This window comes from Lepisosteus platostomus, chromosome 6 (genome assembly GCF_059453375.1).
Source record: "Lepisosteus platostomus isolate fLepPlt1 chromosome 6, fLepPlt1.hap1, whole genome shotgun sequence".
Taxonomy (NCBI): Eukaryota; Metazoa; Chordata; class Actinopteri; order Semionotiformes; family Lepisosteidae; genus Lepisosteus; species Lepisosteus platostomus.
Genome location: NC_142616.1, coordinates 41,813,879 through 41,832,327, shown reverse-complemented (window position 1 = coordinate 41,832,327; position 18,449 = coordinate 41,813,879). Strand labels below are relative to the sequence as shown.

Below are 18,449 nucleotides of genomic sequence, written 5' to 3'. Positions count from 1 at the left end.
TCGTCTGCCAGCCCGTCTCTGTAGGTCCGCAATTTGCAATCTGCCTGCTATCTACTTGTTCTACGCCGCAGTCACTGTTTTCATCTTATAATCGTAATTATTGATTTTTTTCTTCATCTGTCTGAAGTAAGCCTTCGTGGAGAACAATGGAACAGCTTTGCCCAGTTTGTCAAATCAAATTGCATTCCGCGCTACATTACAACACTTAAGTTTTTTTTTTCTGTTCCTCAAAAACAATTTCCATAAATACCCTACACAAAACATCCCGTTGAAAGTAACAATCCACCTAACTCCTCTTGACTATTAGCGAGAAACCTGAGTAAGACATATAGGGAAACATTTTTTTTTTAAATAGCACTGTTCAGGTATACTAAAGTGAACTGCAAAGTACAATGACTAGAATAGCAAAAACACTTTCTTGATTAATCAAATAAGCCACCAGTGTGAGCGCATTAAATACATCTGTAAATAGGCTGATTTACAGGCAATCGATGACGGCGATCTTTACCTCCGACGTTACAACGAAGCAAGACTAGGTTGTGTATTTTCAATTAATTTGCAATGTAAAAACAGTAATTTGAAGCACAACAAGTATTTCCCTACTTTTTATTTTACATTTGTCTTGAACATGGAAGATGCCAGCACCCCTGAAGTCCTTATCACGACTCCCTGATGCACCAAAACATCACCTTTCCTGGCTCTCTGCCACAATGCAATGCCTTTATCCCCTAGTTTACTACTACACATAACTGAACACGTATTTAAGGATTGACCAAGAGTCCACACCTCCAGTCAGCTTTTGCTGATTTTCCAAAATATCACTTCGTCCTTCCTATTCAAAAGGTCTTAATAACACTCTGTAATATGTCCATCCACACTGTGCCCTCACACAACAGAAACCTCTCCAGGCTTGACATGTCAAAGCACTGACACTCATACACCGCCCATCAGCGCACTGTAAAGAGGTAAAGCCCTGCCCAGCACAGTGAAAGCCCACTGGGAGGGTGACTTACGCGTCTTCGCTGGTGCCTGGGGCCGCGTGGGTGCGGCAGGAGAGCTCTCGGCAGGTAAGCGGTCCAGCCAATTGGGGGTGGAGTCGTGAAGGTAGAAACGTCCAGAGGGCGAGGGGGTGGAGGTGGGCACTTCTGCCATGGCGGTACTGACAGGCCCCGAGGGCAGTGTGCTGCTCCGGCCACTTCCAGTGGTCACCTTGCGGACCGTAGTGCTCCGTGGCGTCACCTCCCGGCCCCCGGAAGGGACGAGCCTGGGTGCGCGTGTGGTGGTGGTGGTGATACGGGTGCTGATCCGGTTGGGGGGGCGGGGTGTCAAGCCGCCACCTGTGGTGGTGGTGGCGGCGGCGGTGGTGGAGTGAGCTCCAGGGTGAGTTCTGCCAGGTGCTGTGGTGGTGGTGGTAGTGCTGGTGGTGGCCGTATCAGCATTCTTGGGAAAGGCGCTGGGCTTGGAGAGGAAAATGGGGTCTTGTCCGATCCCTTTGGCATCTACCAGGTCGGTTGGCACATAGTCCTTCACGGAGCCCACAACTATCCACTTAAGCAGCATCAAGCTCAGCCCCAAGCCAATGAAGCCGATCAGCAGGGGAACAACACAAAGCCAGGTCTGCTGGCGAGGCCACAGGGCACAGCTGCCACAGCGCAGGGGTCCTGGCTCTGGGGGTGAGGGTTGCTCTCTGCCTGCCGTGCCCCCGCCCCCTACGGGCTCATCCAGGATCACTGCCCCCGACACAGCGGGCCCCGAGCTTTCACTCATCCTGCTGGCTCAGCGAGGGTTAACCCCTGGGCCAGGGGGAGGGGGGGTATGGGCAGGACAGAGCAGACTTGCAACAGGCAACACTGGACATTGAGAAACAAGACACAGACAAAATCACACACATGCACACACACAATCACCCTCACACACACACTCACACACAGAGGGCTACTTCAAAGGATGTGAGTGCACAATTATAGCAAGGTGTGCCTTTCTGTCTAGTTTTAGTCAGTCCAATACTGTGCACAGCAGTGCTGTAGAGAAGAGTAGAGGAATCCAGGGCACATTAAAGTAAAAAAAAAATGAAAGAAAGATGTAGCAATCCAAAGGAAGGAAATTTAGATAGGTACTGTATCTCTGATGAGCTGTAAATCCTTCTGTCTGGGGAGTCAGAATGTAGCTCCTACTGCAGTTCAGGACTGCCACTACAGAATAAATGAGACCATTCTTGTTTGCGCAGATTCTCTCAATATTCCTTGCAGTGTCTCCAGAAATTTTTAGCTTTCATAGCCTCTCACACTCAGCTCCTTGGTTCTCTGCAGCTCCGTTTCAAGCACGCTGACTCAGCTCATTGCCCAATAATTCTTTCCCCGACTAGAAAAGCAGCCATCGGCACCCCACAGCCAGCCTGCCTCTACCGTAGTGCACCTCCTAAATTTCTTGCTGGTATGTTGCCTATGCTCCCCTGCCGTACTCCAATGGTGAGGACAGGGACGATCCAATGTAATACAGCTGACAATTGAAGCTGAAGGGACTGGGGGTCACAATCCTTCTTCTGCTGCCACTTACCAGCCTTTCTGTTCAGGTCTCAGGGGCTGTCAGCTCACGTCCTGCTGTCTGTCTATTGACTGTCATTGCAGCAGAAGATAAAGCACACGGACTCTCCCTTGCTACATTCCAGCACTGAAAGAGACGGAACAGCCTGCAAGAAGGAGACAGACAGAGACAGAGAGAGAGAACAGCTGAAAATAGCCAGCTGCTCCTCACTGTAAATCCTTAATTTGATGCCAGCTTTTCATCAAGGTTCCTGTCTATGATTTTTCACTCCTGGAACTTTTCTTATTTTATTTGTTAATATATCCTGCCTTCGTTCTTTTCTGTAAGCTTTTCTCTCCAGCGAGTACCCAGATGCTCCAACATCCTACGGCTGCAAATACTCCAGCCAGAGATACGGCTGCTGCCCAATCGCGATGGTGCTGAGAGAGAGAGAAAGCAAGAGCGAGAGAGGGAGGGTGGAAAAGTGAGTGAGAGAGAGAGAGAAAGAGAGGCGGGATTGCACCTGCTCCCTCCACCAGCACTGGGACTAATCTCCGCCTCCATCACAGAAAAAGAGAGAGAGAGAAAGGGGAGGAGATACAGAGGAGTGAGAAACCAATCCAGGCATAAGAACGAAAGCTCTGCAGCATCAGCAGCAGAAGCTTGCAAAGAAGCTTGATTCTCTACAGACCTGGTGGCACAGGCAGAACCACAAGCAGATAATTCAGAGCTCTGCTGGGTAAAACAAGTTCATCCCACTCCCCAGCCACTCTGTAAGGCACAAGTAGAATCAATATGATAAAAGGAAAGGAGTAAGACAAGAAACAAAATGGTGAAGGCGGTGTGTGCTGGAGGTTGGGGTGTGCTACAGGGGAGGTATCCTAAGCCAATCCTGAACTGACAGGTAAAGGAGGGGTATATGGGGCCTGATGCAAGTCTGTTGCTAACACAGGAAATTATGGGTGTGAGAACAGAAGAGGCAGACAGTTCTAGGGTGAAGAAAAACTGAACAATCAAGATGAAGCACCTCCCACTAGTTTAAGGGAGCTCCTTTCATACACAGTGGCTAAAATACCTCAGCCCTCTTACTGCTCCCACAGGGGACTAAAAGAGGGTTTGCTTATGGAGAATAGGAAGCCACAGTACTTGACATGAGGTCAAGGCGAAACATATGTGTGCTACTGACACACTTAAGCCAGATAGACGTATTAAAGACCTCCATCAAACAGATAAACCAGAAACCTACAATACAAGCTTTAAAATGAACAAATTGGTACATATGGATGTTTGAATGTATCAAAATATGGACATTTTTCTAGTCAATACAGTACAGTCCATATGGTTTATATCAAAACACCTTTTCTAGTTGGTGGGGTTCAGGCTGTGCTCTTTCCATATTTTAAACTGGAAATTAAATTCAACACTTGATGCAATGACCTTGCAGTAAATTTTACTTCTACGAGAGACATCAAGTTTATGTTATTTGATTCTTAACACATTATCAGATTCTGCAAGAGAAAATGACAGGAGGAATGCAAGTTCACCAGTCCTACAGCATATTACAGTACTGTATGTACCTAGCAGATCTAGTAGACTAAGCTGAAACGAGGCAGATTACAGTAATGTAAGGAATCAGCAGAACTACATGTGGATATTAATCTGCATCACAAATCAATTACTGATTTCTGCAGCCTTGTGGTCAATTTCTGTACCATTGATCAAGGACTGAAGAGCACAAAGAGTTTGAAATTACTTCTGGGCTACTTTGGCCCTGCAGTTTGAAAATGCTCCCTCTGCTTTTGAAGCTTTATGGATAGACAAAGGATTTCCAGCACAGAAATTAGAAAGCAAAGAAGCTTTAAAAACAAATATTCTACAATGCAATTACACTGAAAAAAGGATCATGGTGGGACTGGTCTGCCAAGTACGCTCGCATCACTGCCTTGCTAATCACGGTTGCAATCGTTGTCACAAGTAATGTGAAGTAGCAAATGAATATATACTGGGCAACAGCATAATAAAAGGTAAAGTTGTCAATAATCAATTTGTTGTTACATCTTTCCTAATACCAACCAATTACTTTACAATACATGGTATTATTCTTGTGTGCTGCAACATCCCTTTCTGCAAAAACTAACATTAGATATACTGTACTGTATATTCTCTTGAATTGTAAACACACACTCTTTTCAAATTTACACTTTATACAGTTATCACTCAAGTGATACAGCTTATTTAACCTAAGTACCTTGTTGGGCTACTTTATTAACTTGTCTAAAGCTTATCCATGTATAGAAAATGATATATACTGCAATGTGAAGATTCATTAAGGTTATTATAACAATTAAGTTAAAAAGTGAATAAATTCCAGATGAATGTTCTTGATTCTAAATCCTTTTTGTTCTGTTCCCTTTCCTGTTGCCCTGATCATGATTCTTAATGGGTGCAATCATTCTGCTGACACAGATGGGCTAGAATCTGTGGGATTGTGGACTAGCGAACTAAATTTCCTTGTCCAACAAATTGCTAGTACAGTAATTAACAAATTAATATCTGATTTATGATGTCACCATGTCCACGCACCACCTGGGCTTCTATGCATGAGCTGCACCTGTCTGATTCCATCAAGACACCACACACAGCTCAGTCTTCAAACATCTGGCATTCTCTGCACATCTTCTGTAGTTATTTTTTTACATATTTATCTGATGTATTTTTCTCAACAATTTTAACACTGTTGTTTTAGTTTTACATGTATGTCTTATGTCTGAAATCGTACATACCTGGTTAATTCTTTAGACAGATGTCTAAATCCGTGCACATCTGTCTAATTGTAGTGGGCAATTCCAGTCCAGGCTGGTGTACTGCAAGGTTTACAGGTGCTTTCCAGTTATTTTCTTATCAAGGCCTAAAAACAAGTGATTGAGGTTTTTATCCACATAATTAATTTGATTAAGTGATTAAGTTCAATTATGTAATGGCAACCAGAGAACTTAAAGGACTGGAGGTGTCCATTCCTTCCATTTCTTATCCACTTCTTATTCTTGTGCCTAATGTCTCTTATTTAATTATATACCTGTATACTGTGTGTATGCTTACATACTACTGTATATACAATATTTCTGATTTAAGACACATTTAGATATAAATCAATGTCCTTTTAATAGACATTTAATTTTAAATGTCCATTGTCCTCATACCTATTCTTTCCTAATTCTGATACATCAAACTGCCCTTTTCACAATCTTCTCAGACTTACTGAACCCTATCCCTTGTCTTTCTGACCCGAAGCCCTACTTCCCTTTGAATTAGCAGACTGAGACACTGAGCATGCATGAACAAAACCTGAACCTTAAATTATTTCACATCGTTTTGCAATGCACAACAATATATTGCCTGAGCACTCAACCAGAAACGTTTCTGGATCATAGCTGTCAGTCAAAAAAAAAATCACATGAACAGAGAACTAAATAAGTTTAATCTTTAATGCTGCCGCCTGGAATTACAAACAAGCTCTAACTAGAACACAGCAAAGCTTGAGAATAATATGGCTTTAATTTAAGGAAAGTGATACTCAAACTACACAACACACTAATTAGACTTAAGAATTAAGAATATTGTGTTCAGTTCTGATCCTGACACTATAACAATGATATAACAGACATTGTCAGGAACATGTAGACTACCATTTCAGTAGTGATATAAAGACATGGGGTTAGAATTAAAAAATAAGAGGGAATCCTTTAGGATAGAGAATAGGAGGTTTTTCACAGAAAGAAACAAACATCCTAGCCAGGTCTGAAATCAGGACTCATTCAAGAAATGTCTAGTCAAAAGTTTAAATTCAATGTTCTTAAGTACCATACAAGAAATATGACCAGAGCCCTTCTCCCATATTTTTATCTTCAAATATTGTAAAACACCTCTTGAAATTCTGCAAAATTGAAAATTCTAAAAATTAACCACAATGTGTTTACAAACGTACCTACTGAAAGTAGGAATACAAATAAGACAGTACAGACAATAGTGTTGGGATTGCTAAAAATTAATTATATTAAATGTTGCATACTGTAAAGTACTACAAAATGTAAAGGTATAGCATTTAAGGAACCTCAAAGGAAATTATTGTTCTAGAAATAATAAGGGTGGAATGATGGTTAGCATTACTGCCTTGCAGAACTGGGGCCCTGGGTCCAGTTCTGTACCCATGAGTTTGTATGTTCTTGTTTGCATGGGTTTTTCCCTGGATATTACAGTTTCCACCCACAGTCCAAGAAACATACCGGTAGGTTAATTTGTTTCTGAGAAAATTAGCCCTGGTGTGAGTGTGTATATCTGTTTTTGTATCTTAAAAGTAATTGTAATGTTTTCACATCTGTAGTGTGTCTTTTTAGAAAGTGTTGTGGAGGAAGAGGGACTGGTTGTATTGTAAATTTTTAGCCTGGAAAAAAAAAGGCCAGATTAAAGAATGAGAAATTCAAGGTGAGAAAGGTTTTTACTTTTTTTAAAAAATGTCGGGTTCTAGATACAGCCCAAAATAAGAAAACAAAAATAAATTTTATTTAACAAGTTCTGGATGGAATGCACTGTAGGTGGTTGTTGTTACAGTACACCAAGAATTGTGGGTGTATGGTACAAAGCAGATTGCAAGTGTATTCACAACACATTACCATAGGTACTAAATAGAAGTCTTCGTTTTGCTGCAGATGAGCTCACTGAGCACTATCAGTCTCTTTGAAAAGCTCTCTGCTTCACAATTTTGCTGACACCAGGTTCATGCATATCAGATCTTCAAGAAGCACTTTTCAGTGTGATGCTTTGTTTCAAGGAACTGCTTATCATGTCAAGATATAATCGTTCTATTCTATCATGGCCTACTTCTAGTCATTGTAAGCCATTTGCATCACCTTGAGACTTTTATCGTGTTAAAACACATGAATGTATCTGCATTAAACAGATGCATTTATACAACTTACAACTTATGTGTACATGTGTCTGTTTTTACTAGAGGACTTGTTATCATATTGTATGTAATGAGCTAGCAACATCTTCACATTTCTTAATCATACCTCATTATTATCAAGGAAGTTCATAAATTATATAATGCATAAATTAGTGCCCCCAGCCTAAACATTGCATTCCTGTCTTCATAAACACATCTGCATAAAATAGACTGAATATGGGTAACTTAATGGAAAAGGTTTGGTACAGAGATTTCAAGAGTAAACCAATTCCTCCACAGACATCCTATGGCCTAGGTAGCCATTCACTGAACATGTACTGTACATGAATATCAAAAGCAGTAGTTTTCTGAAGCACCTGTAAAAAATGCAAAGAACTCTAAATTAAAAGATAATCAGCTGGCTGCTTCGTGGAACAAACAGTATGTGAAATATTCAGATTCATTCCACAGCATTTCCCATTGCCCAATAAAGAAGACATCACCATCTGTGGAACCAGTCAGTATTGTGGACAAAAGCCTTCCTGCAAACTAAAGGAGTGAGAATTGATCCTCAGACAGTGGAGTCTGGAACTTCTGAAAGTTTACTGCATTGTGTCTACATTTCTTTCTAAATAACTGAAGAAGGACCTTGAAATGTTCTGAAAAAAATGTTTTTTTTAAATTTCTTAAGTAAGTGTTTCCTTTTTAGGTCACAAATTTGTACACTGCAGTTCTATTATTATTATATAATATTATTCTAGTTACTATGTGAAGTAATACATTCAATTTTTAAAACATTTTCCGTGGTTATTCATTTTAAACAAGCTCAAATAACTTATTGTAATGGAATTCTTTAAAAAAAATAACTTTAACCCAACACTGCATATAAAAATAAATATGGCTAATTCAAATTACCCAAGTATAAATAGTCACATGACAGCCTTCAGGAAGAATAAACAATGGAATAGAGGCATAGGCAACATGATAAACAGGTAAGTGGTTGATTTCCAACTTCTTTAACCACCCTTATTTACTGGGAATTCATTTCGACTTCATAACAGCCTCTAGGCAGAAATAATTGACTCTTAATGCAGCACATCTGCATGCTGTATTAAAACCAAAGACCCAATTTAAGTCCGCCAATGTCAGGGGGAAGGCATTGTCAAGTAATAAAATATTTTAAAAATCTTACCTATACTTCCATTTACCTCCCTTCCTCCTGTAATCCATCCCTTGCACGTGCTCCTTATTCCACTGTTCCATTAATCTGTCACTTATTCAAACTATCATTTTAGTCTTGTTCACTGGTTTACATCTGATTATCTTGTGGCCCTGGTCACCTACTGTAAGTGTCAGGGAAGACAGAAGGTTTATACTCCTGTCTATCCATTTTTCTAACCACTTCATTCCAATATAGGATGCCTATTAGATGCCTGGCATGAAAAATGAAAAAGTGTTATTTATCTTTAAAGAGCTACCACAAATCCTCAAATTTTATATTTTAATATAAAGAGGAGAAGAGATCCAGAAAGCTATATGTCCAGTGTTAGGGAGCTGTTGTTCATTAGCTTCCCTTTGGGTGTGTAGTGAGGGAGTGGTGTTGACAATTCATTTACTCCTTTTCATTTATTTTATGATAAAGGTTTATTAAACTGGCATTTATTTTCCTTACTTTAGGGATTACTAACCAGCAGTCTCATTTCATTTTCAATAACCACTCTAGTCCAATACAGTTTCATTTGGGGAGGGAGTCTAATTTAGCATAGTGGGCACAAGGCGAGATAAACCCTGAGTTCTCCCAATTCCTTTTACAGTCCAAAGACATACTGCTAGTAAAATTGACTTCTGAGAATATTGGCACTGGTGTGAATGTATGCGTGTCTGTGTTTGTATGTCCCATCCAGGTTGTTTCCTGCCTTGCACCTGTTGCTTGTCAGGGTAGGCTCTGGCTCTCCCACAACCTTATGTTGGATAAAGACGTTAGATAATGGATGGCTGGTTATTGGTTGATTATGTAATATGGAGCCCAGAGCACGCCAATTCAATATACCTTTTGAAGATGTACAGTAGATATGTCGGACAGGTGATGTATATACAGTGTGTGTAAATTATTATGGCTTGAAAGTTAGTTGGTCCAATGAGTGAGGTTAAGTACTTAACTAGATTTCTAGTTCAAGTCCTGGTTCTGATTGATTGTATATTCACTGAGCAATTCACGTAATCTTCTTTGAGGAAGAAACAAAGCCAAAGGCATATTATAAGAGACACTGTTGCAAATGTTGTGCATGTGTAGTTCATCTCATAGCCACTTTGGATAAAAACATGAATAAAACACTGTACAGTTTCTAACTTCTTTATCCAATTGAGGGTCACTGTGGAGCTGGAGTCTGTCCCAACAAGCATCGGGTGGAAGGCAGAATACAACCAGTCCAACACAGGGCACACTCATCTTTGTATTTAATGCTGATGACCTGAGGAAAACTAATTGAGATCATGTTCATTGTGAGATAAGCACATTTACAAGTCTAAGAGAATCGTGACTTTTGATTAGCCCAAGATTACATAATCTGTTTCAGAACCCTGCCATTTTAAAATTCACATGAGGGAAAATGCAGTTCACAACATGATAGATTTGTTATTACACCACCAAAAGGCTTCCTTGACTTCCTCGAAAGGAGGTGATTGGCTATTTCACACGTCCATTATTTAACCAAGAAGACTCATTAGCTAAAATATTAGGAACTTGCAGCGCTCTCAGTGGCAGACAATGCATGCATGTTTGATTTGAGGAGCTAGATGTCCCTCAGAATTCTTGGCCAGAAAAATTCCCTGATCTCAGTCCTGCTGAAAAGTCATATAACCAGTGAATTCAAAACACTATTACCCTTCTCAGAGCCTCAACTAAACCAAACAGGAATCTTGTTAGTAGAAACGTTTGAGATTAGGTTTTAATATCTCGCTCTTGTGGAACACATGCCAAATTCTGTTCATTCTGTTTCTGTTCATGATTTTTCTTGATGTTTACAGAGTCCCAAAGCCTTATTCTAAGATTCTGGGAGGTGTGTATACAGTATATCAGGAGTGTGCATGCTATGATATGTATCATAGCAACACAATCAAACCATGAGCAGACTAAAAAATGTTTTTTTGTTGCTTGACCTTTTTTACATTACACAGAAAAGCTATTTGTGTAAAAGACTTAGTATTGGTTTCTGTTATTTTGTTTTCTTATTTTCTAAATTCAGGAGGAAAGCATGCATGATGAAGTGTGTGCCAAAATACTGATGGAATCTGAGCTTGAATTAATCACGATTGTTGATTGATAAGTATGTTGTGGTGAATGGGCCTTGAAGAGGGAAGATAACAATGAATATTGAAGTTTACCTATGCTATGTAAGTGAGTGAGAAAAAAACTGCAAACCTGAAGTGTTTATCTGAAGAAAATTTGATGAGCTTCAATTGTAAGACCTAGAAGCTGGGTGCGAAAATCAAATTATTCTAAATTCTACAAACAAACTGTGGTAAAAATATGGTATAATCATATTATGGTTTTACTGTATATTATTTTCTTCAAAGCATGTTGTAGTATGCTAAAGTTTAAACTATAGTGTGCAATTGTTTATAGTTTATTATGTTACAGATAGAATGCTAAATCACAGAACATTTAGTCAATAGTACAGGATATTTACAGATTAAGTTACAGTTTACCATAGTTTATCACAGTTTATTAAAAAGCACCATGGTCATGTGGCTTACTCTTATTCCCTCAATGTTGAGGCCAAAACAGCATTTGGTTCTCCATCTCTAGTCATTTTCATTATTAAAAAACTTAAAGTAAAAAAATAGTACTGACAAATCTCACAGGACTATTGTTTCTCATACTTTTTCCTGTCCTTTTCCACCTGAGAATACAAGAGGAAGAAGCTCCGATACAAACATAGTTCCATCTAGTCCTGTTGTTTTAAATGAATAGAAGAAACAGGCACTGAAACAAATGCTGAGAGAGAAAAGCTACTCAGACAACGATTATTGATAGTGCTGCTTATCTTATAAGTCTTCTTTACATGCCATGACAGACCAACAAGAAATAAGAGATTTGTTGTGCAATCAGAAGTTGCAAAAACTAGGAGATCTGAGAGATTCTGAGTTCCAGTTAAGAGCTGTCTGAGATTAAATCTAAAACTGGCCTTGTTAGGATATTTTAAATAAAGGAACAAGTTATAGGTTTATTCCATGCTGAAAAAAAGAAGAAAGAGAACACAACGTTTCGGCCGTGGAGCCTTCTTCAGGTGTGCACACACCTGAAGAAGGCTCCACGGCCGAAACATTGTGTTCTCTTTCTTCTTTTCACATTCATAACATTCATTCACAGGTGTGCACACACCTGTGTGTGTGCACACAGGTGTGTGCACAAGAGTAACACACACTTCTTCAGGTGTGCACACACCTGAAGAAGGCTCCACGGCCGAAACGTTGTGTTCTCTTTCTTCTTTTTTTCAGCATGGAATAAACCTATAACTTGTTCCTTTGCAGCCTACGCATGCTGACGCAGCTACCCACCTGAACTACTATTTTAAATAAACATACCTTGCCTGATGTCTTTACAACCATATCACAAAATGTAAGAATTAGTGGCAAAACTAATAATGCAGAATAATGCAAAATGTGTTTAAGCAACGTGTGGATAAAGGATAACGCTTTATTTTCACCTACGTTAACCCTCTACTCACTCTTTAACACATTCATAACTGCAGTAATACATGTAGGGCCAAAATCATAAAAAGGCACACACTCATTCATTTTACACAGTGGGGATCCCACGTAGAAACATGGAGAGATAGTATGATGTGAAGTCTTTAAAATCTCTGGGCTCTGTGCACACTTGATAAGAATTGAGAAGATTAAGAATGTAAAAATCCCATTCTCCTTCTCTATCTAATCCTTTATTCCAAATTGCAATTTGTGCTCCTTAATAAATGTCTTTTAGAATTGGCTCAGTAAGGAATGCTATAATAGTTTTGTTAGCTAGCAGCTGCTGAGTGCTAAAAAGAGGTTTATGAAACACGTCCTGGGAGCTTTGAGTGCCTCTTCCCAAGTATCATCAGGGTTTCACAGGGATGACTTTGCAATATTTGCTTTGGTACAGTCAATTTAATTATAAATGAAACTAGTTTTAAAATATGGTCCTGGCCGGGGAATAGGCATCTGATTAAAAATCATCCCTCCAAAGAAAAATCCTAAACCATTCCTAAAAATATAATTGGCAACATACTGTATACTGTATATAGAAATCTTGCAGCATTCATGGAACAAAATACTCATAGACTTTTTATGTGCTTCTTATCTCTTTCTGCTCAAATCATTTTCCTAAGGGGTGTTTGTAGAAACCCCCAAGGATTTTGGCAGAAAACAGTAGATTTTTAATAGCTCCAGAGGTGTGGATTTTACATCATTACACAAGGGCACCTTGAACAGAAATCCACCATCGTCATTACCATCAGTCTGAAGCAATTTCTGAATCCAATGCAAACCTAATATTCTTTTCTTATGATATATTTGCCATTATTCTTTAAAGGGACTTGTAAAGGAGCATATTTTCCTGATTTACTGCACTGCATATTGAGGAGCAAAAACACACACAAACAAAAACTCTGCCTGTGAGCAAACAGAGTGAGCAGCACTGTCACTTGTGGATTCTACAAATCTGTCAGAGCCACAGAACAGAACAGCATCAGAGAAGCAAATGTCTCAATCAGTCTTCAGGCTGTGCAGTAAAACTTGGATCTCTATTATTTTCCACAATTGCATCTTTTAACCAACAGGGGTCATGCTTTTTCAAAAATGATACATAATGACCGGGCACTCACACAGTGAATGAGCACACACATTTTAAAAAGGTGTCCGTAGCTATTCAAACTTTTTTAAGCTCTCTAATTAATCCATAAATTCTGTCCCTTGTGTTGTTTTTTTTCATAAATAGTTTCTAGCTTGTCTTTGCAGTTTTTTCTGCAATTATTAGCTGATATGACTCTTGGAGAACGTGCACAGTATATGGCTAGAAACACACTCACATTTGTCCCCCCCCCCCTTTCATATCCTGTCGCTGAATTTGATCTTTTATAAATTAGTGAACTGTCTCAAAGTAGAAAAATAATAGTTCTATTTTGGTGCAATGCTTCTATTAATTTTTGAAAGTGAATCTAAAATAGTTTGCTGGACTACTGTATATGAGCCACACTGTGAAAGAGCTATTAATGGAATAAAAAATGTTTTTGTGTACTTGTATATATGGTATTGTACATTTAATTGTGTCTTAGTACCAAATAAGTGCTTTTATTTTCATTGTTTGCTTTCTTAAATATTTCTTAGCATTGTATTACATATTAAGCCCAATACAGTTACTATCAGTTCACATTAAAAGGATCAGAAGTGCATTCTCATTGTTTTTGTCTCTCTTAATGTCAGTCACAGCTTCGGGAGAAAAAAGCACTATCTGCTATGAATATAATATCAAAGACCAGAGAAAAGGATTCCTGTAGTAGCTGAGTCATGTTACAGCAGTAACTTTTCAAGGCATAAACAATGTGAAGAATAAATAGATGCTTAGCCGTAAAACCATGTGATCTAAAGCACTACTCTTGTCACCAGTGCAGAAAATTAATATTTTGGAAGTTCAGCATGTGCACAATTTCTGCAAGCCTTGAAAATTTTTACTGCCTGTGACATACTGTGTTAATCCATTGAACAATGAAGTGCTGAAAAGTTCTAATGAAGGACAGGGTCATTAAACAGGAGACAAAACACAATTTTCAACCTGGTAGCAACCTAAAGTAACACATACTGAATGCTGTAATTGATTGGCTGAGGCCTACAACTCAGTATCAGCTCGACAATCCAATTTCAATTATCCTGTTAACAAAGAGAAATCTGAGCTAGGAACACATCAGCTACTGATATTTCTATAGATTTTTTATCAATATTTCACGGATCATCTATTGATCCCTTTACATTTCCACTTTTGTCTTTATTTTTCCACTTTAAGTGACCTTCCAAGCTATTGAATTTAACACTGGTGGTCATATTGCATTTTCTTGCTCTGACTTATTCTCTTAATTCTTACACTTTAGAGCCCCCAGTCACTCATATTTATGGATGTTTCAATTCGTGGCAAAGAATGTTAATCTTGACTAGTTAAGACAATCTCTGGTACAATTAAATGGCATTTAATATAAGTGACATTTAAGGCTTAAGTGTGTTTTGTTTTGAGAGACATACAACTGGCTACTGTACATATCTGGATAAGTCACGGTGGATCTTTTTATTTCAAATAATCTTAAACATCTGACCTTTAAGAATTACATCTGGCTTGGCTTCTCATTTCTGCAAAAACAAAATAGAGGTACAGTATAAAATTGATACAATCAGTACACTTCATACATAAACACCCCAGTATATTTTGTTAGATGTACTGTACACAATAACACTCTTCAAATAGAGTATTATAAGCTCTGTTGGGCTGACTTTGTAGAAGATTACTCCTCCAGGAGTCAGAAAGAGCATGGAGTCTTTCAGGTGCAACAGTTTTCAGCTTTCTGGTGAGATTATTCAATTTATCTGGTGTTTGTTTTGTTCATGAGATACCAAAGCACCTTCTAGATACACCCAATAAGAAAAGATTGCCATATGAATTTCAGCCAAGTAAGTTTAAAAGGTGATAAAATATTCTCACACCCTGCCAAATGCTGTGAACAAGCCTACTGTAATAAACATGCAAGCATCTTGAGATTAATTGTTAAGAAGAAAAAAAACAGCAAACATTTAAAAAAACAGCAAACATTTGCCTTACTTAATTCTTTTGATAAAGAAAAAAACATTGTGTCCACATTCACAAGTTGTTTAACTTTTCCTGTTGAGTATTTTAGCTGTCTTAACTGGTTTAAATGTAATAATAATAATAATAATAATAATAATAATAATAATAATAATAATAATAATTGCTTACAGTTATATAGCGCTTTTCTGGACACTCCACTCAAAGCGCTTTACAGGTAATGAGGACTCCCCTCCTCCACCACCAATGTGCAGCATCCACCTGGATGATGCGACGGCAGCCATAGTGCGCCAGAACACTCACCACACATCAGCTATTAGTGGGGAGGAAAGCAGAGTAATGAAGCCAATTCATAGATGGGGATTATTAGGAGGCTATGATGGCCTCAATGGGAAATTTGGCCAGGACACCGGGGCTACACCCCTACTCTTTTTGAGAAGCGCCCTGGGATTTTTAATGACCACAGAGAGTCAGGATCTCAGTTTTATGTCTCATCCTAAGGATGGATGTGATAAGCGTGATCCTAAGGAAGGATGTGACTGATGTGATAAGGATGGATGTGATGGATAAAATAAATGTGATAAGCTTGCCAGAAATTCTATTAATTGTTCTGGTCAACAATACACATGGCAAACTTTTCAATATTCATTAACCAGAAGTGGTTGTTTCTGAAATACCCCATCTCTGTTATTCAACAAGTGAGGTCAGAATAAAAAAACACTTTAAGGTTCTCCTCAGTTTAGACATCACTCCTAAAAAAAACACTTAAATATAGCAAGCTTAAAGTTTTTTAATTCAAAATTTTCTGTATGCCTTATTCATATCTCATACTCCAGCTTGAACTCCAGAAAACCACTGGAGCACAACAGAATGTTCTAGTTACAAAATGCATTCTTATCCATTTAAACCTGAAATGGATTTAAGATGATCACTTTAAAATTTTAGAATAGAGGACATTTCCTCCACTCAAATGTTTTTTGCGTTAACAAACTTCTAAAAATGGTTTAAATGTTTTTGGGAGTGAGTGGCTCAACTAGATATCCTCAGTGGTGGTTTTCAAATAACAATTAACATTGGATTTTGATGACAAAAGAAAGGTAGTTGGATTATAAATGATGGGGATACTCAGTGGAATCAGGCTATGCAAGGATACCTTCACATAAGGTTTCATCAATCCTGTGCATAAATGTTCTTTTTCTGCTTCTAATCTTAGCTTTTAGAAAACTATATATCTCTTTTCCTTTTGCCTTTCAGAGCACATTTAAAATAAAGTACTGTCTGCATGTATTTGAGGAAATAAGAGGAGGCTTCTATTGCCGATTCATTGGGTTTAGAGAAAAACCTCATGATATTTCTAACACACCTCTCCACTGCATGGCACTGCACTGAACTTTCTTTCTATATTTATTTTTCTTAGAAGACACATTAGAATCAAGACCCAGTTTAACCAGAGATAAAATACAGACTCTTTGATGTTCTAATAGTTGTGAAATATGAAGTTATATCCAGTTGGAATATACAGTATACACAAATCAAGCATTTTTCAAGATTTTCCACAAGTATAACATATGCTAGATTTGGAAATCATCATTTTTAATGTGGTGTCTGTTTGTGGTGTTTATTGAATTGTAGAACAGAAATAAGCCTGATTTTTTTTTCCCACCACAATTTGCTTGCATATATGAGTAAACGTTTTAACATCCAGAAAACACTATTTGCTTTACAAGGATGTGTAGGTTACAAACACAACAGTTTAACTATTAGCATGGGGATTAGCACTTTGGCCAGATCACTGAAGATAAGCAAGACTGTGCCTTGTAAATATAAGAATGGAAGAACTCCCAAGTCCCTGATTACTGTTGACAGTGCTGTAGATGCACTAGCAAAGAGGCACTCTTTTCTCTCTCTGGAATTCTCTGTTTGAGATCTGCTACTAAAGTTGGTAGAAGCAGAGTTTGGGAAACAGGGAAAATATCCAGTCTCTGAACAGAATAATCTCAGGTAGCTGGTGAAAGTGAAACTGAAATCGAAGCCATGGTTTGACAAGCAGGGTTTGAAGCCAGGTCACAGAGAGAAAGCATAGGGAAAATCCAAAGATGAGTCCAGTGAGCAGGCAGGGTCAAAATAATAACAAGGTCAGTCAAATCAAGGTTGTGGAAAGCAGGGGTCAAAACACATACAAGATGGTCACGTTCAGGGGAGATCCAAGAGCATGGTCAAAGACAAAAAAAAGGTAAGTAAGCCATGAAAAACAAGCAAGCAAGTGAGAAATACAGAGACAAGAGACTCAATGACAGAGCAAGAGATTTTGTTACTGCTGGACTTAAGTACCTGTTGGGACAAGGCATTTGCTGGCTTAATAGTGGTCAGGTGGCTTCAATAACATTTCCACTTTCATTACCACGGCGACGGATGAATCGTCAGACCAAGTGGAGTTCTGGTCTGCCGCCAAGTTAGTAGTGCTGCAGAAGCCAGCATTCTCATGAGTATGACACCCTGAACATAAAATTCCAAATCAATGCCCCGTTAGGACTGGGGACACTGTGCTGTAGTTGGTATAGTTGGTGCTGTACTTTGGACAAGATGTTAAACTTGGTGCAAAACAGTAGGGGGGTTGACCCTTGTGTCCTGTAAAGAATTCACTGAGATTGTACAATGTGACTTTTTATTGGTGCCCATCAATTCAGTTGGTGAAACGATTTCTCATGCCTCTGCTTGTTGAGTAGTGGGTCTGCTGGCACACTGGCAGTACAGCATAGCACAAACTGTAAATGGCTGTTCCAAGTTACTCAGGTATGATGCTGCATTTCAAAGGTGGATGAAGTGGATTCCCTATGTGTAAGGCACTTTGGCACTCTTTAGAATGAAAAGGTCTATATACTGTAAATTAAGGGAATTATAATTGTTATTAATGTTCTCATTTTTTGCTTTGTAAAAGATATCCTCTAAATACATAATTCAACCCTAAGGCCCATTATAATACAGTACAGTATGTGTATTTCAGCTTAAATTATTGCATGTCTTTTTTAAATGAGCAAAAAACACTTTAGATTCTTAAATATTTTACAGTGTTAAAAATTTAACACGGAAAAAGTCTTAGTGGAGACACGATCATCTAAAAATCAGAAGGACATTAATATAACATCCCCTGTT

General features: G+C 38.6%; 1 protein-coding gene and 1 pseudogene across 1 annotated transcript in view; one reads left to right on the top strand and one right to left on the bottom strand.

Moving 5' to 3' along the window:
- The window catches only part of nrg3a (neuregulin 3a), a 424,404-nt gene extending 421,162 nt beyond the window's left edge, over positions 1 to 3,242 (bottom strand). Inside the window, exon 1 of the mRNA XM_088635895.1 lies at positions 1,014 to 3,242. Coding sequence (XP_088492021.1) covers positions 1,014 to 1,767 — 754 coding nt within the window. The 5' untranslated portion in view covers positions 1,768 to 3,242. The remainder of the gene's footprint in view (positions 1 to 1,013) is intronic.
- The window catches only part of LOC148661724 (uncharacterized), a 27,623-nt pseudogene continuing 12,131 nt past the window's right edge, over positions 2,958 to 18,449 (top strand).